The 24,536-nt window shown below is 37.4% G+C and overlaps 1 protein-coding gene across 5 annotated transcripts in view; it reads left to right on the top strand.

Moving 5' to 3' along the window:
- The window catches only part of WAPL (WAPL cohesin release factor), a 92,902-nt gene extending 85,579 nt beyond the window's left edge, over window positions 1–7,323 (top strand). For all 5 annotated transcript variants that reach the window (XM_054580468.1, XM_054580467.1, XM_054580470.1 and 2 more), the window contains exons 17-19: window positions 279–367; window positions 4,961–5,056; window positions 5,372–7,323. In XM_054580468.1, coding sequence (XP_054436443.1) covers window positions 279–367; window positions 4,961–5,056; window positions 5,372–5,437 — 251 coding nt within the window. In that variant the 3' untranslated portion in view covers window positions 5,438–7,323. The remainder of the gene's footprint in view (window positions 1–278; window positions 368–4,960; window positions 5,057–5,371) is intronic.
- Window positions 7,324–24,536: the final 17,213 nt, after the last annotated feature.

Below are 24,536 nucleotides of genomic sequence, written 5' to 3'. Positions count from 1 at the left end.
CATCTAAGAATCCATTTCCTAACCTAACATCACAGAGATTTAGTCTATTTTTTCTTCTAAGAGTTTTATGGTTTTAGCTCTTACATTATCATCCATTATCTCATATTTTCCATTTGAGTTATTTTTGTTTTGTCAATTTGTGTGGATATCCCATTTTCTTAGCATCATTTATCAATGTTCAACAGTTTTGAAAAAAAGGTAACAGTTCTTGGTGTCTTGAGGTTTTTTATTGTGTGTTTTTTTTTTAATATACTCTTACATATTTTGTTTATTCTTAGCCCTTCAGCATGCTGGCAAACACATGGAGGATTGCATTGTGGCCTCATACACAGCACTGCTTCTTGGGTGTCTCTGCCAGGAGAGTCCGGTAAGTAATAGTTCAGTGTTGTTTTATGTGCACTATAAAAGATTTTGTTGTGACAGCTTCATACCATTATCTAATTAAGTTATTTATTACTTTGACTGGTGTGGCTCAGTTGGTTGGGCATTGTCTTGCATACTGAAAGGCTGCCAGTTTGTTTCCCAGTCAGGGCACATGATTGTGTTGCAGGCTCTTCAGTTGAGTGTGTGTGAGAAACAACTGATGGATCTTTCTTTCCCTCTCTTTCTTCCTCCCTTTCCTCTCTAAAAATAAATAAAATCTTTTATAGATAACTTTTAAGTATTTCGTGAATTTTTTTAAAAATTATTTTTTCAAAAGAATTTTTTAATTTATTTTTAGACTGGGGAAGGGAGGCAGAAAGAGAGGGAGAGAAACATCAGTGTGTGTTTCCATCAAAAGCTCTCACACGCCCCCCACTGGGGACCTGGCCTGCAACCCAGGCATGTTCCCTGACTGGGAGTTGAACCAGTCGACCCTTTGGTTTGCAGGCTGGTGCTCAGCCCACTGACTCACACCAGCTAGGGCTTATTTTTCAGTTACAGATTACATTCATTATTATTAGTATAAATTTCATCCATTTGGCACTAACATAGTTATTACAGTATTATTGACTATATTCTCTATGCTGTACTTGACATTTCCATGACTGTTTTGAATATTTGGTGAACTTTTAAAAGGTAGATTCCAAAGTAAGAGTATATTGGGTTTAATTCTTGACTATGAGTGATGAATCAATTCACATCTCTTTGGTTGAAGTAAGGAGAGCATAATATAAAACCTATGATCAGCTGACTTAACATGGAAAACTCAGTGATACCAGGGACTCAGACAATTTCTGTTTTTAAACTCTACTTTTCCTTTGCTAGTTGTCCTCATGGCCCTGTGCTGGTGCTACCTTTATCTAGCAGAAAATGGTGGCCTCTTCCTGTATATTTCTTTTTCAGAGCAATGCTTTTTACCCCTGCTAGGACACCTTCCCACCCACTACATTGTGTAGACTTCCTTCCCCTCATCTTGGCCAGTATTGGCTCACATGTTTTTGTTTGAACTACTCACTGGCCAGGAAAATGGGGCTGCTATGTGAGATTTAGATCATTGTGATTATAACTACAAGAAATATGAATGTCCAGAGAGTCCTGTGCCGAGAGAGCACAGAAGTGGCTGGTTCTGGCTTTGGGAGAGTCTGCTTTAAAATGGGAGGCACATAGAGGGTTTTTGTTTTGTTGTTTTTTTTTGCTTTTTGTGTTTTTTTAAAGGGAAGGGACCAGTAGAAGAGCCAAATTTTAAAATGAAAGGTTTTTTTAGGTGTTCAGAAGGCAAGAAAGAGTATCTATTGTGTAGTGGGAAGGTTAACTTCTCTTTTCTGAGACTGGAAGATTGGGGCGGGCGGGGGGAGCATAGTGATAATGTAAAGGGCTTTTTTAGGAGAGGCATTCATGCTGTGGACCTATCTCCCCCCAACACTTTTTCATTTTTCCTGTCCAGTTTTCTGTATTGCCTTTCCTCTATATCCCTTGTACCCCTGCCCCGCCCCATCCATGTGTATTTTTCTGAATATTTCTTGTCTTTTCCATGTTTATATTGTAGTCAAGCTCTGATCTAAATGCACACTAGCCCACTTTGTTATGGTCCTTGCTGGCACCACTGCTTTTAGGATCAAGAGTAAATTTCTCATAATGGCTCTGGAGGGCCTTGCAAAATCTTCATTTCTTTTCTCTGAATCTCTTCAGCTAAGCCCTTCCAACAAAGGGAAGGAAGAAGAGGCAGATCTCAAAAAGGGAAGGGGGGGCAAAGTATTTAAATTTTAGGGTATTCTGAATACTCTTGTTTCAGTCATGTTCTTCAATAATGGTTCTTAAAATTAATTTGTTTTATTACTGCATGTGGTCAGTCTTGGGATATCTCTCCTATTTGTTTTATCGTGCATCTCTACACAGATGATAAGGTCTCTACATTGTGGGGAATGTTCTGAATACATAGAGCCCAGATGTCTTTGTTTCCTTGGAGGTCATTAAGTAACCCGAAACTAGCTGATACTGCAAAATGTGAAGGAAATTGGTTGGCCCAGTGTATAAGTGGGAGAAAGACAAGAAAGCAGGTGGTTGTGTACAGTAAATGAGGCTTTATGGTGAAGGGCATCATGTTTAGGAAGCCCAGGAGACTTGGTGTCATTTTCCATTGCCCACCAAGCACCAGGTGGGTACAGTGGTCAGTCCCCTCTATGGTCTGCTCTCTTGACTCCATTCCTGAAATCCAGTAGAGTGCCACCATACCTAACTTCCTTAAGAGAACATTTAATCATATAACTCCTCTTACACCCTTTCATGGCTCATGGTCATTTAGGGAATGATGACTTTTTTTTACTACTATTAGACACCAAACTTAAAACTGCTTCTCCATTTTCTCAATCTGTCATACCCCTTGGACACTTCTCTAAATTTCCCAAGTGGACCGTGCTGTTTACATCTTTTCTTTTTGTACTTTATACTCTTCTTCCTACCACTGTACTGTCATGCCTCTTCCCTAGAAAATGGTTAAAGACATTCTTAAATCCAGCTTTACCATGGCCGTTACCCTTATGTTCTCCACTTCAGTATATTTTTAAAACATTTTGTAAAATCTCTGAAGTATTTCAGCTACAAGATTGTGCTAGGGGGACCTGTGGTGGCTTTTGGTGGGGAGGTTCACTTAGAATATGGGTGATTGATATTGCATATCTTAGCACATGGTTATTTTAGCCACGTTTTTTATTAGATCTTTTCTGAAACTGTGTTTGTACCATTGTTTTGCTTCTTTACAATTTCAAAAGTTACCCAGACAGAGAAATTACAAAAAGGGGGAGAGGACTGGTGGCAGATTTCCTAAAAGGAAGTAAGTGTAGTTTCTCCTTCCCTGCCCCCATCAACAAAACTCAAATCAGAAGCACTGGTGCTACTACACATCCCTCACCCCCAACCTCAGGACAACATGTTTTCTTTTGTGTTTTTTATTCTAGGTGAACCTTTTCAGAAGAGCTTTTACTTTTATTCTTTTAAAGTATTTTTAAAAAGAACTTTTAAAGCATTTTAAAGATGTACTGAAATAGAACAGTTTATTTCCCCACAAACAAGATTTTTTATATGTCACCATTAAGTTTGAAACAGGTTCTTGGACTGAGGGCTTACATCCATCAGCCCATTCAACTTTAAAACCTCCATCAGCTCATTCACCTTTAAAACCTGTCTCATCCCCAGTAACTTTTCCAGAACTGAAGAACTCAGTTTTCCTAGTTCAAACTTGGGCTTCTTCAGCATTTTGACTTTTCTAACACTAACGTCATGGAGCAGATAGATTGGCAAGCCTTTTCTTTGTCTTTTCCATTGTCTGGAATCAGTTTATTGACCACTTCTTCCAAGTCATTTGTCTGCACCTTCCCAGGTCATGATTTCCATTATCTTCTCTGGATTTGGTGGGCCTATTATAGAGCATAAGAGGTCCTCCAAATCTGACTGTTGCATTTTTTAGTAAAACCTACAGAATAGATGAAGAAAATAACCATCAATGAGTCTTGACATCAACATTAGCTTCAGTCATGGTCTGTCATTTTTTGACCACATGGAGCACATTTTGTCTCAGGTAAGATCCATGGAAATTAGGTAGTTTCTACCCTGAACATCCTTAGTAATTAGCTTGAATTTTCTAAATGCAACTTCCTCATTCTGCAGATCAGCTAGCTCACTTCAAAAACATGACCATTCAGACCATCAGATATGATTTTGGTTCCTTGAGTAGTTTTTCCAGTATTTCTTCCATTGAACATAGCTGGTGCTTTTACGTCATACTGGTCTGTCTTAGAAAATGGATTGCCCACTTCCTGGCTCCCTTTTTGCTGTGTTTTGTAAGTGGCTTGTTTTTGCTGACTGCCATGGTGCTGCTCAGAGAACCAGAAGGTGAAATAGAACAGTTTTTAAAGCAGGTTGTGTATTTTTCTTAAAACATTGGTTTATGTATAGCTTGGCTGCCTCTGGCTAACAATGAAGGGAAACACTAATCTCTACTGTCTTGATGCCATTCTCCTTCTCCTGGATTATACTAGACTATCTTTGGAAAGATCTAGTTAATTCCTAGCCTACATAGTTGACTTCACCTGTGGAGCATGAGGAATGTTCTTTGATCTTTTTCTTTCTATGCCATAAGCGGCTCTTGAGTACATTCTGAAGTGTAATATTTGAAATCTGCACTCATTCCTCCTCCTCTCCTAACACCCCTCCCCCACAGCATACACACACTCAACAGCACATTTTCTTTTAGACACTTTGCTGTGTATTTACAAAAGTAGATAAAATTTTCTTTTATAGCCTTTGCCAGTTTTACCTTTTTCCTTTCTGTGGATAGGAAGAGATAGGGAATGAGGACACAGACACACACACAAGCACAGTTAGTTGAGGAGTGTGGACAAAGGAAATTGTATATTAACCAGGGAGTTTCAGGGGCCCTGCAAAAGTTTGGAACGGGATGTGTACCAAAACCACCAATACAGTGCAAGGTCAAGCTCATGTTTTCTGCCACCTGACCAATATTTCTTTGATGTTTCCTCAGATTAATGTGACCACTGTGAGGGAGTATCTGCCCGAAGGGGACTTTTCAATAATGACAGAGATGCTCAAAAAATTCCTGAGCTTTATGAATCTTACTGTAAGTAGCTTCTATTGCAACTTCTTTGGTTTTATATATAAGTATGATAAATTAATGAAAGTAGAAATAAAAATAGTATGGCTATAGTGAGTGGAAGACAAAAGGGATCTTTTAATAAGTGTCCTCTATTTCTTTTAATTGTTAATTATTATGGCTAAATATATTGGTAACTATATTGGCAAAGCCACAATTTAATCATAGTGTTTTGATTCATAGTAAAGCTAAAGAATTTATGCTTTGATTTAAAACTTTTTAAAAATTTGTGAAATATTAACTGTTATTTCCTCTCTACCCACCCCGCCCTCCCCCTTTCAGTGTGCTGTTGGAACCACAGGCCAGAAATCTATCTCTAGAGTGATTGAATACTTGGAACATTGCTAGCTGCTTTACCTTTGCTTCAGGTGCTTGGTAATGCTGGAGCTATTCTTAGACAAAGAAAAGTCATAAAGAAGTCCTTGAAGATATACCAAGAACATTCATCAGTATCATTCACATTTGGATTTTTAAGGCCTCCTGATTTCTTCGTCATGCATTCTGCATTTGCTAAATGACAGTTACTACATCAATCTGCAACTATCAAAAATGAGGGAAAAGGTTCAGGCTGTTAATTCCATGCAGTATTTAAGTACACTTACTTTGGCAGAGTTTATACTATCCCCTTGTTTTCTTGCTTTACTCTGGGCAAGTATTAAGGGGAAAATTTGTGCTGCTGTTAGTGCAACTGCTGTGTATGTTGAGCCACTGTTGTCATGCCAGCCAGGTGCAAAGGCAGCTTAGCTACTGAGGTATCGAATGTTCTGAGGACATTCTAGACAACAGCTTAGTTCCTTTTTTCAGGCCTACTTGCTTTTGCTTTTTTGTTGAATGATTCCAATCGTAAATAAAGCTTTTAATAATTTTGTGAATTATTTTTCTTGTTGTTCCCTGAACTACTGTCTATATTTAAAATTAGATGGAATCCAAAGACACAAGGGATGATATAGCATATTTTTTATTCTTGATTTGATTTGGGCTGTCAAACTGTTTTTCACTTTTGAGACCACAACCATGTTTATTATGATATCATAATGAGTCATAACTGTAGATGCAAGAAAACAAATAACAGTGTAAGGGACTATTATATAAGATGATGTGCCCTGTTCAAGGATGAAGCAAATAGACAAACCCAGGGTAGTTTACTCTTAATGTTAGCGGAGGCTCTTGAAACATTATTAAGTTTTATGGGAGGACTCTCTAGCTATATTTTCTAATGTTCAGTACAGTAAATGTAAGGAAGCTAAAACACCAATGTGGAATTCATGTTTCCAGATAACGTGTATATTCTTCTGTAGAGTGACAGGATCAAATGCATAAACGCAAAGCCTTAAATTGCTGGTGTAGAAAAGATCCTTTTTATTTTCCGATTTCTTAGTTCATAGAGCAGTGTGTTGTTTGGAAAACAGTCATGAAACACAAAACACATATATTTAATTTCACAACATTGCAAATTTTTATTGTATTATTGTTCAGACCACTGGTTATACATTTTATCTTAAATTGATTGGGCCTAAACACAGGCATTCAGAGATCTATTTCATTAATATTTTTAAATACCTTTCAGGTAGTTATATCATGTTTCTTTATTGGATTTGTAAAACTTGAAGCCATAAAAATATTAGTTTGGTGTGTACTGGGGAAAATAGCTAAAAGTCTAACTTTTACTCATTTAGACTTTGTTATTTCCTTGTATAAAGTGACAAATCGGGGCTCTTGTATCAGTGCCAGCTGTAATGTTTTTTAATGCAGTGGCTGCCTTCTAATGTCTTCCTATTTTTGATAATGCAGATTGTTGGGAAATCTATAAGGAAGTAACTGGTTCCAGGCAAATTGTTTTCTTCTTCCTCCTACCTACTCTGACCCCACCCATCACCTTTTGAGAGCATAGTATGCCAGTGTAACTTGGGAAAGACTGAGTTTGTATTTGCCCTGAGTGAAAAAGCTAGCCTAGCCAGCTATTTTAAAAGTGTATCAGTAAATGATATCCTTAAAATTGCATTAGATATATTTTGTTTAATTTTAAAGTACATTCATATTTATTAATCATTGATTTAAGAAAAAGAACAGATTTTTGGTAAAACTGACTTGTGGCAGGTGGTAAGAAATATAAAACATTTGGATGAGAACAATCAGGGCGAACTACATTTTTCTGTTACACTGGTAATCATTTGAGAATTGATTTACCTCAGTGTTTAACAGTTTTTTGTTTTTGTTATTTAAATAATAACTAATTGTCAAGCACTGATAGAGATGCAGATTTTGGTGGGGAATGGTGGGGGAGAAATCACCTCACCAAACTGCAGTGCATTTGTGTGTTTAACCCTCAGAGAACTCTGCATTTTAGGGTACTTGAGGCTGACTTACAAATTAAAGTTTTAAAGTAACGTTTTTTTCCATTGTAAATATTTCTGTAAATACTACCAATTGGAAATTAGAACAGTAGAGTACTTTTCTGAATCCAATCTTATTTTTATTTTATACAGTATTTCTCAGCTGTGATCTTTGGAGCAAAAGCCAACGGCAGGAAAAAAAATAGTTTGTACCAGTTTCATGAAGTATGTCTTTGGGTTTTTGTAAATAATTTTAACTCAAATAAAATTGCTACTTTCAATACACATGTTGTCTTTAACATAAATCTATTGAACTGTTTTGGAGGAAGTCTTACGAACTTGATATAGTTGATTAGTGGGAAACATGATGTGTCACTTAAGTGAATTTCACACTTTCAACTACACATAAAAACTTAACTGATTTCTGTCAAATATTATCTACTCCATTTTTTAATAATACTTGTATGAATATAATGTTAACTTTCAGCAATTCAGGTTCATCAGGTATAGTGGTTTTCTGGTTATGTAGTTACGTTGTTGGTGTGTTTATAAAGTTCCTCTAGAAGTTTTTGCTTCTGAAAATGACCTAAAACTTCGCTTTTGAGTTTTTACAGCTGGATTTTAGTTTTCTCAATTTATTTTTAGTTGTCACCTTTTAAGTTCCAGGCATTTACTATTGGGTAGGCCAAAAAGTCTGTGTGATTATTTCTGTAAGAGAAAAGACACAGTTTTAATTTTCATCAATAACTTTACTGATTTGGATATTTTAAGTATATCGGCATTCAGCCACTATTGGCTTCTAGTGGGTAAAGAGGCCAAGGATGCTGCTAAACATCTTCCAATGTGTAAGATAGCCCCATAGCAAAGAATTATTTGGTAAAAATGTCAATAGTACATAGAAGCTTTGCAGGTCACGTTTTTAAAAATTGTATTTTACTGATTATGCTATTAACAGTTGTCCTGATTATTTCCCCTTTGCCCTCCACCCACCCAGCGCTGCCGCTCCTTCAGGCAATCCCCACCGTCATTGTTCATGCCCATGGTCACATGTGTAAAGTTCTTTGGCTACTCCATTTCCATTACTGTATTGTACATCCCCATGGCTATTCTGTAACTACTTATTTGCACTTCTTAATCTCCTCATCTCTTCACTCATTTCCCTGCACTACTCTCCCATCTGACAACCATCAAAACGCTCTTATGTCTCCATTATACCTTCTCTGTCCTTGTTTGCTTAGTTTTTTAGATTGAATTGTTGATACATTTGTATTTTTTGCCATTTGTTCATAGTTTTGGTCTTTATCTGAAGTCCATTTAACATTTCGTATGATAATGTTTGGGTAATGATGAACTCCTTTAGTTTCGTGCCTGGGAAGCTCTTTATGTTCCCTTGGAGTCTAATGATAGCTTTGCCAGCTAGAGCAATCTTGGCTGTAGTTCCTTGCTTTTCATGACTGAATACTTGGCAGTCCCTTCTGGCCTGCAAAGTTTCTTTTGCAAAACCAGCTGACAGTCTTATGGGAACTCCTTTGTAGGTAATTATCTGCTTTTCTCTTGCTGCTTTTAAGATTCTCTTTTTATCTTTAACCTTTAGCAAATTAAGTATGATATATCTTGGAGTCAGCCTCTTTGCATTCATGTTGTTTGGGACTCTGTACTTCCTGGACTTGCATGTCTATTTCCTTTACCAAATTAGGAGTTTTCTTTCACTATTTTTTCAGATTTCCAATTTCTTGCTCTTTCTCTTCTCTTTCTGGCCACCTCTATGATGGGCCTCTTGTAGGTAGGTGTTGCAGAGGCAGCTTATACTACCCTCATTTTTATGGGTTCTTTTTTTTTCCTTCTCATGGAGGGGGGTGTGTATGTATGTTTTGCTTCCTTATATTCTGTATCACTGACTTGAATCTTGGCATCATCCACTCTACAGTTGTTTCTCTGTAAATTGTTCTCTATCTCAATTAGTGTATCCTTTCTTTCTGACTGGATTTTTTTTTCTGATGCTGTCCTGAGGTCCTCATTAAATTCCTTGAGCATCTTTATAACCAGTGTTTGGAATTCTGCATCTGATAGATTGCTTATCTCCACTTAATTTAAGCTCTTTTTCTGGAGTTTTGGTCTGTTCTTTCATTTGGGCCCTGTTTCTTTGTCTCTGTTTAGGTAGCCTCCTTGTGTTTGTTTCTCTATTATTAGGTAGAGTTGCTTTGACTCTCTTGATAATGTGGTCTAACATAATAGGGTGCAGTGGTCCAGCCTTCCCTATCACCCAGGCTTGGTACTCGAGGTGTGCCCTTTGTGTGGGCTGAGTACATCCTTCTCTTGTAAGTTGAGCCTTGGTTGCTATTGGCAGATCAGTGGGAGTGATTTACCCAGGCCAGTCAGTTGCAAAGATAGCCTGTGACCACTGACCACCAACCCTCTGTTGCAGGGTGGCAGTTCTCTGGTGTGGTCTGTAGCTGTCCACAGGATGCACTGGCCCTGGGGTTTCCTTGGTGGTGCTGGCCAAGGTCAGCCCCAGACTGTATCTTGCCCCAGGGCCAGTCTATCCAAGCTATAAGGCAACCTTTGATGGCTGCTGCTTGTGCTGGGCTTGGAGGTTCCCAGGCAAAGCCAAACTGAATCTAGGCTGGTAGTTGCTAGTGCCAGGCCTGTGGCTTACTGAGGCTAGCTGTTGCTTGTTTGATAGGATTTAGGAAGTTGAAAAGCATGAGCCAAGACCAGCCATATGGAAAAGCAGCTTGGGTGTGTGGGGCAGAGTCTAGGGATCTCTAAGGCAGGTCAAACATTGTATGCCAGGTTGATGGGAGTCTCAGATATGGCACCAGCTTGCTGGCTCTGGTGGGGGGAGGGTTTAGAAAAGGGACAACGGCCTCTGCTTGCCCTGATGCCAGGCGCTTCATTTTCTCCCTGTATACCACTAGTGCCTTTTAAGCTGCTACTCTGGTGCTAGAGCTCAAAGGGGGTGAGTCTGTAAAGGTGAGACTGTGTATGGTTTCTTTAAGAGGAATTGCTTGGGGCTCCGGCAGTTTCTTCCACTGACTCAATCCCCACTGGTTTTTGCAGCCAGAAGTTGTGGGGGCTTATCTTCCTGGCACTGGAACCCTGGGCTGGGGGTCTGGTGTGCAGCTGGGACTTCTTGCTACTCAGATATCCCCCCTGAATTCTTAACCACTACAGGTGGGTGAGGGACCAACCCATTCTGTGTCTGTGCTCCTCCTACTAGTCGGTGGATGTGTTTTCTTTAATTTCATAGTTGTCAGACTTCCATTCAACTTGATTTCTGACAGTTATGAGTGATGGTTCTGTTATAATTTTGATGTGGTTGTGCAAAGGGGTGAGCCATGTCTGCCTACACCTCCATCTTGACCAGAAGTCTACAAACCACTTTTGACATGTTTGATCATTTACAGCACCTTCTCCATACACTGTACAAATCTTTTCTTGCATTTTTACATTTCTTGAAATAATAAATGACAATAAGCCAAAAATGTATATTTCCTTCCATCTTCAATATTAAAATGGCTGCACAAAAATGCACCAATTTTTTGTTTAAAAATGATGTGACAGCTGTCACAATACAATGTAATGAAATTGTTTCAAGTGAAGTTAAGGGTAAGCACTACTAGAGCCATCATATGGGAAAAAAAACAACTTTTTGGCCAACCCAGTATAAATGGATTCCTCAACCTGTCCTCACTTCTTTTAACCACAAAACTGGATTGAAGAACCTCTCCTGGGAGCTCTAATCTACTCTCCCCACCTTACATAAACAGTGTAGAACCATGTTTAAGAGTGCAGGCCATGGATATAGGAACACCTAAGTCACATGTAAAATTTGAATATTAGTAATGTTTATTTTATTGACTGAGAAAATTCCTGAACTAACTTTTGTCCTGTTTACTCAACTAGAAAATGGTGATAGTATGTAGTTATCTCAGGGTTGTGAATTTTAAAACAGTACATGGTGAAGCATTAGCACAGTGTTTCAAACTTAGGTCTTGGTAGGTAAATGATAGCTTTTCCCAAACAACTCTGTTTTAATTCTGTTGGGAAATTTAAATGTTATAAACATAGAGTACTTTTTGGACATTTGGAGTAACTGTTTTCATATTGCTGAGGTCACTGAGTTTGTTTAAAAAAAAAAAAAGTAAAGATTTTACTTATTTTTAGAGGGGAAGGAAGGGAAAGAGGGAGAGAAATCTCATCAATGTGTGAGAGATGAGTTGCCTCCCCAAAAGTGACCTGGCCCACAATCCATGAATGTTCCCTGATTAGGAATCAAAACCATTCAGTTCACAGGCCTGTGCTCAATCCACTGAGCCACACCAGCCATGGCAAGTTTGGTTTACTCTTTAACAGCAAGTCTGAAAATATTCCCAATGTTTGTATTAATATCTTGGTAATGATTTCTAACACAGAGACAAGATTTCAGTGTAAAATGTCTTAAACACATCCCTCAGGCTTTTTAACATTAGAAGGAAAACTAGAAGAGATTTGCACTATTCTCTTGTCAGTTAATGGTTTTCTGATACAGGATGCATAGATGATAACTTCATGTAGAAAGTCTTTAAAAATAAAATTTGAAGAATACTATTGAGTGTTCTAGTAAACTATTTCCTTAGCTTTTGAATTTGGAGTTTGAAAACTTGAAAGACCATGTACTGGATTAAGGAGCAAAAATAAAAACGGTATCTGTATACTACCTAATTTTTAGTTATCTAAAGGACCTCCTATCCAGAGTTGTATTACAGATGATGGGAGTAAATGGAACTATTCTGTTGCAAGTCTCATAAATCTTAATGTAAAGTAGTATAATACTCAGTAGTTGTGATAAAGATACATGTTAAAATCCCTACAGCATCCAGTAAAAAATAACGTCAAGTGCTATTTCACGAGAATCAAAAGGGAACACAGAAATGATAAACCGAATTAAGGTGGGAAAAGTAAGAGTAACAAAAAAATGATAAAAATAGAAACAAATAGCAACAAGTAAATGTAAGTAAAAAGCTTTTCTCCTAAAACAGAAACAAACCAAGGATGTCCACTAAACCCAATGATTCCAGTAACTATTAAATGTAAGTATATCGAATTCTCTCAATTAAAAGGCAGAGATTGTTAAACTGAAAGTGGAGAGACACACACTAAATACAAATATACAAATAGTTTGAAAGGATGGGAAAAGATATGCAATGCAAGTACTAATAATAAACTCGGAGTGATAACCAGTAAAAAATAATTATGTGTGCATCTTGATAGTAGGGCTTTTGAAATAAAAACCCTAAGGGAGAAACACAAAAGTCACGAAGTTTGATATTTTAACAACCCTCAGGAATTAATAGGATATATTTTTAAAAAATATGATCTGAATGGCTACCAACTACCTTTACCTTACACTTGACTTGAGGTACAGTACACTCAACAGTTTGTCAAATGCACATGTAAGTTTCTACAAGATAGACCATATGATGGGTCATAAATCTAAATTTCAGGTGATTGAATCCTTGACCACAGGAATTATATTGGGAGTCAATACAGTACAATAACTAGGAGATTATATTTGAAAATGAAATACTGTTGGGAAACACGGTCTGGTTTCAGGAACTGTAGCCCTGCCGACAGGCGAGAGCACCCCAAGGCTGGAGCTAACCAAGGAGGCCTTGGGAAAACAGGCCCCTGAAGAGACAAAATCTGTCCCCCTGCTTGGCCCTGTGATGGTTGGTAGTCAAAGATGGGTAAGGTTCCTCAAGAGGAAGGATGACCTAAGCCAGACACAGCTGATAATTGGGCAATAGGTCAAGGACTTGGGGGACACAGAGAAAGGGCAAAAAGGCCTGTACCCCTTGGCTCAGCTTGGACATGGCTGGGATCCTCATTCTATCTGAAAGAAGTTTCCTTGTCTCTTGGTGGCTCCCTCCCAGACCTGGCCCAGGCTCAAAACAATACTGGAGGCAGTCCTAAACTGGATCTGGCGGTTCCCAGGGGAAATCAGGCCTGAAAGTAAATTCTTTAAAGCATCCTTTGTTTCTCCCTCAACATCTATGATAGCCAGTTCATGCTGAGAAGGAAATTTACATTGTTCACAGACCTGACCCTAAACCCTTTGGTGCGCTCATGTTTACGCACTTGTTTACTAGTCTCCTCTAAGACCTATGTAAATCGGTATGTTCCTGCCATTTGTTTTCTTCAAAACATCATCTATTCTCTGTAAACATTAGCATACTGATGTAATGAGATAACCTGCACATTCCTATTACCTATCCCCACTGATAACTCTGTAAAAGCCTTTGGACAAAGGCGCTTTGGGCCTTCTCCACTAGAGGGAAGAGCCATGTCCCCTCTCCAGGCAAACAGAGAAGTGTTTGTGAGGACTTACGTTTATTTCCTGCATCCGTTATAACCCCGGACGGGCTCTGCGGGATTCAGAGCCCTGCTCCTTCCTCAGCTGGCCCCTGACAGTGACCCTCAGATCCAGACGCCCCATGTGGCGCTCCCTGTGGCAAAATACACCAAGAAACGAGTCACAAAACCACAAGAGAAGTTAGAAAATATTTTAAACCAAATGGCAATGAAAATACAAATAAAAATTTGTGGGATTCAGCTAAAGCAGTGCTTAGATGAAAATAAACTTGAAATTTTTAGGAAGGCTTCATTCAAATCAACCATCTTAATTTCTACTTGAAGTTAGAAGAACAAGCAGAAATTTAAAAAATTTACAAAACCAAGTTTTTTTAAGTTCAATTGATAGACAATTAGCAAGAACAATCCAGAAAAAGAAATGACAAATTATCAATGTCATGAAATATAGATTATCTATAGAGTCTAAAAACCTTTAAAAGAATAATAATATGAACAATTTAAGCCAATAAGTTTTAAAACTTAAGCAAAGTGAACAAATTCCTTGAAAAGCAGAACTTACCAAGACTGACTCAAGAAATACAAAACCTGATTTGCACTATGTCTATAGAAAGCAATTTATATTTTTAAATCTTCCTACAAATTAAAGGTGTGTCCCAGAAGATTACTGGTGCATTATAAACCATTTAATGAAGAATTAATACTGAGACTTATTGGGAAAGCAGAGAATAATTCTGTGGCTTACCCACACATCCCCAATATGAGGCAGAGAATGGAAAGAAAAAAGGAAAACTACTATAGACCAACTTTTCATGCATATTACCAAACTGAAGTGGGATTCGACTGCACCGCTGCCACCCATACTAGGCAAATTCTGGAGGCAGAGGTTTGGTCAGAAAAGGAAAGGGGTCTTTTACCCAAAAGCTACATAGTCTGGGAGGATGGCAGGCTTCTGCCTCAAAGCCCATCCCCTCTGGAAAATACAGAGAAAAATCCAGCCACCCTATGCCAGACTAGTTGGAGGGTGTACCCAGAGTTCCTTCTTCCATTAAAAAATAGTCCTTTGGGAACCACAGGTGGCCGCTGCCTCATCATCCAGGCAGCTTGGCTTGTTCCAGGTTGCATTCTGGCTTTAGCCTCTACCTGCCACAAAGCAGTGGCTCCCACAGCCCACACATCCCAGCAAGCAGTGGGTCCTAGGGAGATCACACATCTCCCTTCTCTCAGTTTATATAACCTACCCCTGTGGGCTAGGCCCACACGTTTTGGGAGGGTCCTCCCCACTCCTCCCTCCCCAGCCCCCAACAATCCTATCTCTTCCCAGGCTAGACTGACAGGTCTTCACCAGATCGAAGGGAGCAGAGGGCTTTTTCCCTTAGCCAATCACCCTTGTTAGCTTCCTACAAACTCAGTGTAATGGCTTCCTCCCACTGTGTCCTGCAGCATTGGTGGTGGGGACAGGGGTAGTGTATCTGTTCTGTGCCAAGTTAGTCTGGTTACCCAAGCAACTCAGTGCTTCCCCTGAGCCTCTCCCCTCTGCTCCTGGGGCACCGGCCAGGGTCCAGCGATCACATATAGCTGCAATATCTTTAACAAAATATTAGAAAATAAAACCCATTAATACACAGAAAGGATAATACATCACAAGAAAGTAGGGTTTATCAAAGGAGTACAACTTTGGTTTAACATTTAAAAATCAAGATAACTATTAACAAAATAGCTAAAATTGTATCATCATCTCTTTAGATAGAAAGTATTTGACAAAATGCAACACCCATTCATAATTTTGAAAACCCCAAACTCTCAGCAAACTAGAAATAGATAGGAACTACCTTAATCAGATGAAGAGCATCTATGGAAAGTGCAGTAAAACAATGTGTAATATTTTATTCCTAAGCAAAAACAAGGCAGAGATGTCCAACATCAACAATCCTACTCTTTTCTAAAGTAGAATTGATGAGCTGACCTCAAATCCACATGGAAAGGAAAAGGACCTAAAGTAGTCAACATAATCTTAAAGAATAACAAAGATGTACACTACTCAACTTCAAGTTTCATCATAAAGCTACAATAGTCAAAACTATGTAATTTTAGCACAAGTACAACTTTGCTTAGTACAACAAAGAGAGCCTAGAAATACACCTACACATATATGGTCAACTGATTTTTGGCATAGGCACCTAAACAATTTAATATAGAAAGGAACATATTTTTAACAAACGGTTATCAAACAATTGGATATACATTGAAACCGAAAACAAAATTTGACCCCTATCTCATGTCAAACACAAAAATTAGTTCCAGATGGATCATAGATCTAAATGAAAAAGCTACAACTATAAAACTTTTAGAAGAAAGAATATCTTTGTGATTTGGAGATTGGCAGTTTTTTAGACAGAATACCAAACCAATAACCTTTAAGGAAAAAACTGATTAATTAGACTTAATCAAAATCAACAACTTCTCTTCATTAACTGACACCATTAAGAAAATGAAAAAGGCCATAACTGGTGAGGCTCAGTGAATGGGCATTGTCCCACAAAGCAAAAGTTCGCAGGTTTGATTCCTGGTCAGGGCACATGCCTGGGTTGCGGGCCAGGTCCCTGGTTGGGGGTGTGTTACAGACAAATGATTGATATTTCTCTTGCACAGTGATGTTTCTCTCCCTTTCTCCCTCCCTTCCTTTCTCTAAAAATAAAAAAAATAAAATAAATAAAACCCTTAAAAAAAAGGAAATGAAAAGGCAGGCCAAGACTTTGACAAATTTTTCACAAATCATATGCTTCACAATGGACTTGTATCCAGAATTCATGAGGATAATACTAAATATTGGCACAATGATCAATTGGAACTCTGTGGGTGGGAATATAAAATTATAACCCCACTTTGGAAAAGTTTTGGTAATTCTTCATAAAATTAAAGATACATCTGTCTTTCAGCCCAGCATTTCCATTTTGTCTAGGATAAATTTAAACATTCAACAGAAAAACTTGTGAAAAAGTGTTCATAGCCATTATATTAACAATAGCCAAACATTGGAAACAACCCAGGTGTCCATCAACAGACAATGGATGAACAAATTGTGATACATTTACGTAACAGAATACTACTTAGCAATAAATAGGAATGAACTCTTTCAATCAACAAATGTGGATGAATTTCATATAATGTTGAGTGTAAGAAGCCAAATAAAAAGCATACATATAACATGAATCAACTGATACAAAATTGTAGGACAGGCAAAACTAGTCAAAGGTGAAAATGGTCACAACAATTCATTTAAAAGACAAGAACAAGAATTAGATGAAAAATTCTGTATGTTTAGAAATTTTAAAACATATGTCTTGATAACTCATGGGTTCAAGAAGTTATACTGGAAACTTTTTTTAAGAATTAGAAATAGCCCTGGACTGTTTGGCTCAGTTGGTTGGAATGTCATCCTATAACCAACGGGTTGCAGGTGCGATTCCCATCAGGGCACATACCTGTTATGGTTCTGGGCTGGAATGGAGGCAGCCAATCAATGCTTTGCTCTTGCATCGGTCTTTCTCTCTCTCCCTCTCTCTCTAAAAGCAATGAAAAAATATCCTTGGGTAAGGATTAAAAAAAAAAGAACTAGAACAAAATGATAAAAATAAAATGTATCACAAATCATGGGATGTAGCAAACAGTACCTAAGGGGGAAAATGTTTAATGTTTATATTTGAAAACCAAAAGGACTGAAAATTCTAAAATACAAACTCTGCATTTTAAAGAAAGAACAAGAGTTATAGAATAAACCTTTGGTAAGTAGAAAGAAAGTAAGAGAAACTTTAAAATAATTTGGCCAAAAATTGATTCTTTGGAAAAGGAAATCCAGCTTTGGGAACACTGACCAAGAAGGAAGAAATAAAGTACAAATTTAAAAGTTAAATATAAAAATACTAAGTACAGGAATAGAGATAAACAGTCATTAACTGCATACCCTGAATACATATATGTGAATGAATTTAATAAATGAAGTTAATTACTGAAAAAATAAAGTGAACAAAAACTGTCACGAAATTAAATGGAAAGCTGAATCAGTATTGAAAAAAAATCCATACACATATAACTCAAAGTTTATGATTTTGGAAGTTATTTCCACTAAATTTTCAAGAAATAAACAATTTCAATCTTATACAAATTTTTCTAGAGCACTGAAAAAGTGCGAACTACCCCTACATACTCAATAAAGTCTTTATAACATGGATAACAAAATAAGACAAGGATAACAGGGAAAGGGAAAATTGAAGGGCTATTCCACTCATAAACATTAACACTAAATTCCTAACTTAAAGTATGTTAGCAAGTTGAGTCCAGTAATTTATGAAAAGATAATATGATGTGTCCAAATTGGATTTACCACAGGAATGCAATGGTTAATTAACATTAGAAAAGTCAATAACCACTAGTAAATCACCACACATTAATGGAGTGAAGGAAGAAAACCATGGGATCTTCTAAATGGATGCATAAAAAGCATTTAATTAAATTCAAATCATATTGAATGAAATGTTCAAAATAAAATATTAGCTAAAATAAATATTTTATTTTAAATATGTGATATTAACAAAATCAAAGATACTAAAGAAAAAATATTTTAGCAATGTAGAAATGGAAGGGAACTTCCTTGAAACAACTAAAGGTATCTAGTAAAAACCTACGTAAATAATTCTGGGTAGTAAAATCCCTAGAAGTATTTGTGTTAAAGTCAGGAACAAAACAAGATTTTCCAATGTTAGTTGTTCTATTTAACATTATATTAGAGGTCCTGCTATTGTGATAAAACAAGTAATTACAGACATAAAAGTTGGAAAGGAATAAGCCTGAAACCATTGAAGATGATAATAGTCTACAATGAAAATCCAAATAAAATCATAGAATATTTGTTAAAATAAAAAGATAGGTTAACAGTATAGTAGATATAAATTAAATAAACAGCCAAAAAAAGAGGTCTGTTCAACTATCCTGAAAATAATTAAAGTGCTGGAATTTTTAAAAAGCATTGAAGAACTCTCACAATGAGACATTACATGGCCTGAGAAAAGATGAGAAAGAAGAATGTACCACCTGCAATCACTTTTGCCCTGAGGGATTTGCTACTCCAGAAAAAATAATAGTGAAACTGAAAGACAACAAGTACTATGAGTCATAAACATTACACTTTCATTTCCTAATGACAAAATGGTCATTCACCAGGAAGATAAAAAAATTTAAAAATTGTTTTCACCTAATAATATGATTTTGAAATATATAAAGCAATAATTTCCAGAATTCTAATGATAAATAAATTGATAAGTGGCACTTTATCACAATTAAGAACTTCTGTTCTTAGGACACTGCTCAAAGAACAAATATACAAACCACAGAGTAGAATAAATACTTGCCTTTATCCAGAATATATAAAGAACTCTCAAAACTCAATAACAAATGGGCAAGAGATTTCAACATACACTTCACCAAATACAATACACATAATTGTTATGTGGATTTGTAGGAGGTGGGAACTGCAGGAGGGAGGGATTCAAAAGAGTCATGAGGGAGACAGGAGAATCAGCTTTAGCGCAATCTAACGGGTAAGGAGTGCAGTACAGACCTGAGAAGGTGGGTGGGGCACCCATGAGCGGCAGCAACAGAAAGATATTGAAACGGCCAGTTGGATCCCCCTGAGAAGAGTGGGGTTTAAACCAAAAGTGGGGATCTCTAGCCCACAGCACCAGAGCCCAAAAAGAACACAGAAAACAGCCAGCTGTGTAAAGTGGCATGGTTGCTCTGTGCCAGAGACAGGCGGCTGGAGATGCAAAGAACGGTTTAAAGGGCCAACGCATACATTTTTATTTGCAGCCACTTACCCTGGTCTCCAGCAAAGACAGGGGCAGAGTGGGCTGGAGATGCCAGAGGAGAGACTGGGGAAGAAGGCTTTGGGGAGAGAACTGAGAGAATAGCTGGCAGGATCTTGGTGCTGACTCATCCCCCATGTGGCAGCAGCCATCTTGCTCAGGCAGAGACCACTCCCCCTAAGCGGCACCAGCATCAAAGGACCCAATAGCCCCACCACTAGGTGGGATTTCACCCTGCCCTGTGCTATCTAAGCTGCCTGTTGAGTGCAGAGGGGCAGCCACAGATAGTAGATCCCTGGCTAAAGGGGACGCAGAGAGGTCTGGAGACACTTGAGGAGAGACTGGGGACGGAGGCTTTGGGGAGAGAAAGGAGAGAGTAGCCAGCAGGATCCCAGTGTGGACTCCTCCCTTATACAGCAGCAGCGTGAAAGGACCCAATAAGCCCACCAACAGGAGGGACTCCGCCCCACGCTGAGCTGTCTAAGGCATCCTGCTGAGTGCAGAGTGAATAGAATAACAGCTGAAGGAGACAGCCACAAACAGTAGATTACTGGAAGTCTCCCAACAGACTGCCTAAGGGTCGACATCTGACGTCATCAGAGGCAGATCCAGAAAGTAAAAGCAGCGGTCTCCAATCATAGAAGTTCACACCACAAAGTCAGGAAATCAAGATAGATCAATTTAAGAAGCAGAAGAAAAAGAGAAGAGCCTCACAAATAATGGGAAGACAAAGAAACATCCCTCTACCCCCACCCAGTCAAAGGGAAAGGAGGAATCCCCAGAAAGAGAACTAAATGAAAAAGAGGCAAGTAAACTGTGAGATATTGAGTTCTAAACAATGGTTCTAAGGAAGCTCAACGAGCTCAGTGAGCTCAGAGCGAAATACCAAAAACTACAGGGAAACTACGAGGCACTTACTGCAAACTATATCCACATGAAAAAGGACATAGAAACTATCGATAAGACACAAGAGGAAATGAAGAAAACAGTTTCTGAATTGAAGACTACAGTCAAAGGAATCCAAAGCAGGCTAGAGGAAGCCGAGGATCGAATCAGTGAGCTGGAGGATAAGGTAGAAAAAAGCTCCCAGAAAGAGCAAGAAAATGAAAAAAGACTCAGAAAGAATGAAGAGGTGTCGAGGGAAATGCAGGACAACCTGAAACGTAACAATATCTGTTTAATAGGGATTCCAGGAGAAGAAGAGGAGCAAGGGATAGAGAACCTGTTTGAAAAAGTCACGATGGAAAGCTTTCCTAATTGGAGGAGAGAAAAAGTCACACAAGTCCAGGGAGCACAGAGAGTCCCATTCAAGAGGAACCCAAGGAGGCCCACTTCAAGACACATCATTATTAAAATACCAAATATCAAAGACAAGCAGAGAATCCTAAAGGAAGCAAGGGAGAAAGAGATAGTAACATATAAGGGAGCCCCAATATGGCTAGCAGCTGACTTCTCAACAGAAACACTACAAGCCAGAAGGGAATGGCAAGAAATATTCCAAGTCATGAAAAGCAAAGGCCTGAAACCAAGACTGCTCTACTCAGCACGCCTCTCAATTAAAAGGGAAGGCAAAATAAGGAGTTTCCCAGACAAAAGAAGGCTAAAAGACTACACCTCCACCAAACCAGCACTGCAAAATGTGCTAAAGAGACTGCTTTAAGATGTAGAAAAAGTTTCTATGAATACCCAGTTCCTTTCACAGTCACCAATACTTGATATTATCAATATTTTTAATACTCATTAATCTGATTGTGACAGTGATGTTATTTTAATTGTTCCTTCATTATTTGTTGAAACTAAACCTATTTTAGTATATTTGACTATTTCTATTATTTTTTTAAAAAAAGTTTTAAATGAGTTTTTGGTATTCTTTATCCATTTATTGATTAAAGGTTTGTAGAACTTCTTTTCTTAAAAACAAAACAAAACCTACTAACCCTTTTTTAGATGTGTTGCAAATACTTTTCTATCCTATTCCTTGTCCTTTAACTTTTTTATATGTATAATACTATATAGTTAAAAGTTTAATATGGTCATACTGTCAGTATTTACTTTGTAGCTTCTGGGTTTGAATATTTTATTTCAGGTCATGAAAAATATTAGTTCTATTTTCTTCTAAAGCTCCTTAGATTCTACATATTGATTTTTAACTCATCTGAATATTTCTTGTATAATGTGTGAAATAGGGCTCTATAGTTGTTTTATTTCAAGCAATAGTGGCCCATGCACCTTATTTGTTGAATAAACCTTATTTTACCCATTGATTTGAAATATCAACTTAATCATATATTATATTTTTAGAGAGATATATATGTTTGTCTCTAGAATGCTCATTATCTTTATTGATCTATTTGATTATTTCTGTACTGGTGTCAGGTTGGTTTAATTGCTAAGACTTTATAATGGTTTTAATTTTTTTAATATTTTATAATTAAGTTTGACATATAAAAATATAAATAAAATCAACCTGCATTTAAGAAAGAAAGAAAGAGAGAGAGAGAGATGGAACTCCTACCTTTTGCAACAACATGGATGGAACTGGAGAATATTAAGCTAAGTGTAATAAGCCAGTTGATAAAAGACAAATACCATATGATCTCACCTATAAGTGGACTCTATTCAACAAAATAAACTAATGAACAAAATAAACCACAGGCATGGAAACATGGAACAGACTGAAAGTGACCAGAGGTGATGGGGAAAGAGGACAATGGTGGAAAGAAGGGGAAGGGAGTAGACAAAGAACACCCATGAATGACCCATGGACATGGACAACAGAGTGAGAACTGACTGTGGGAATGGGGAGGGGTGGGATGGATGGAGGGTGGTAAAGGGGTAAAAATTGAGACAACTGTAATAGAATAAACATGATTTATAAATTTAAAAAAATAAAAAATAAAATAGGAAAATAAATAAATAGCTCCATTGGCCAAAAAAAAAAAAAGAGTCATGAGAAAACTTTTGAGGGTGAAATACACACTCATTATTTTGATTTTGGTGATGATTTCATTAGTTATACTCATGTCAAAACTTACAGAATTGTACACTTTAAATATATGTAGTTTATTTTATGTCAATTACATCAATAAATTTGTTAAAAATAATAAACCTTCCTATAAATAAAACATTAGGCACATTTACCTTTACTGGTGACTTTTCCAACTAATTAAGGAAAAAAAAATTTACAGTATTACACATACTCTTTAAGGGAATAGAAAAAAAGAAAACACTTCCCAACGAAACCATTTTATGGGACCAGTTTGTCCTTCATATCAATAGCTGACACAGATGTTAAAAGAAAGGAAAATTATAATCTAATCTTTCATGATTTAAATGTAGAATGGTAAATAAAATATTAGTGAGTTGATTTTAGCAATATTTAAAAATGGTACTACCTCACAACCAAATTGAACTGAAATTAGGACAAAAAACAGTCTGGGTATATGTACAAGAGTTTCTTGAGTGTCCCTGGTCTCAATTCATGGTCTTCTTCTTTATCCTCCCTCACTCTGCGGTGATTTTATTCAAACGCTTGTGTTTGAATATGATTTATGTACTGATGACTCCCAAATTGATACCTTCAGTCTGGGTGTCTGCTCACCCTTTCCCCTTGTTCATCTAATAGGCCTCTCCTACCTAGTATGTCTACAGTGAACTCTGGGTCCCTCTCTACCCACAACCTGTGCTTAACCCATCAGGCTTTCATGCCTCATTTCCTTTCACTGAGCTTCTAGACTCCAAACTTGGAATGATTTTGACCCTTCTCACCCTATGTACATTGAATTAATTCATCACTCTCTCATCTCCATCTTCAAATATGCCTAGAATTCAATTACTTCTTATTACTTCATTGCCAGACACTATATTTCCATTATCTATTTATCGTTTCTCTCTCCCTCGCATGAAAGCTTCATGAAGGCAGGACTGCATCTTTCAGTACTACTAAATTTCAGTAGTAACAGAACATCTCCTGACATGTAGTAGGCACCCAATCAATATTTTTATAATGAATGGCCTACAGTAATTTTTCATACATCACAAAAGCTTAAAAAGTTGATAGCAATTTTATAAGGATGTAGGGCCACAGGTGCATTGTGGGTGTTAGTGTAATTTGTTACAGCCCTATTAGACATCAATTTAATTGTGTCTATTGAAATTTTAAAGATGTGTATCTTTTGATCCAGAAATTTTGTTTCTAGGAATTGACTCAGAGAAAATACACTATACACACAAAGAGTGCGTACTAATATTGAGCAAAGTCATATTGTTAGGGGGGGAATTTAAGTTCTATAACACCTTGTAACCAAAGTATATATTTATATCATATACATATACTTGTGAGGGCATAGATAGAAAAATTCTGGAAGGCTACCTATCAAGCTGATAACAGTCATTATGTCTGAGGAAAGATAAGGGGAGATGTCAAGGTGAACTTTGTTTAATCTGCCTTAATTTGAATTTCTTTTTAAATAAATTTGTTCCTTTCATATATATTAAAACATTTAAAAGGACAGAAAATCAAAGGAACAGATGAAAAGTTGGTATTAGTGCCATTTCTGCTTAGTAGCTGCTGCCTGCAGAGGGTGCTAAAAACTGAGCTATGACTGAATGATCATCTGGTTACATTCAACAATGTCTGAGCAAACCACACTTAACTTAGTTACAATACTCCTAATAGCTCAGTGTAAACTTGACCTTTGTGGGAGCAGACTATCATTATTTATTGACAATGGCAGGCAGTGAATATAATTTACATGTTACCTATAACTAAGAGTTCTTGAGGGTAATGTACATTTCCCAACACACCATATGAATAGACTAATGCACAACTAGAAATGGGTTTCAGAACTTTTTACTGACTGTCTTGCTCCTCTAAAACTACCCTGGAAAAGACTGAATACT

Source organism: Pteronotus mesoamericanus, unplaced genomic scaffold (assembly GCF_021234165.1).
Source record: "Pteronotus mesoamericanus isolate MK-2021 breed Mesoamerican mustached bat unplaced genomic scaffold, CSHL_Meso_final contig_59, whole genome shotgun sequence".
In the NCBI taxonomy this organism is placed as follows: Eukaryota; Metazoa; Chordata; class Mammalia; order Chiroptera; family Mormoopidae; genus Pteronotus; species Pteronotus mesoamericanus.
The sequence above is the reverse complement of the archived record's forward strand: the minus strand, read 5'-3'. Positions and strand labels throughout refer to the sequence as shown.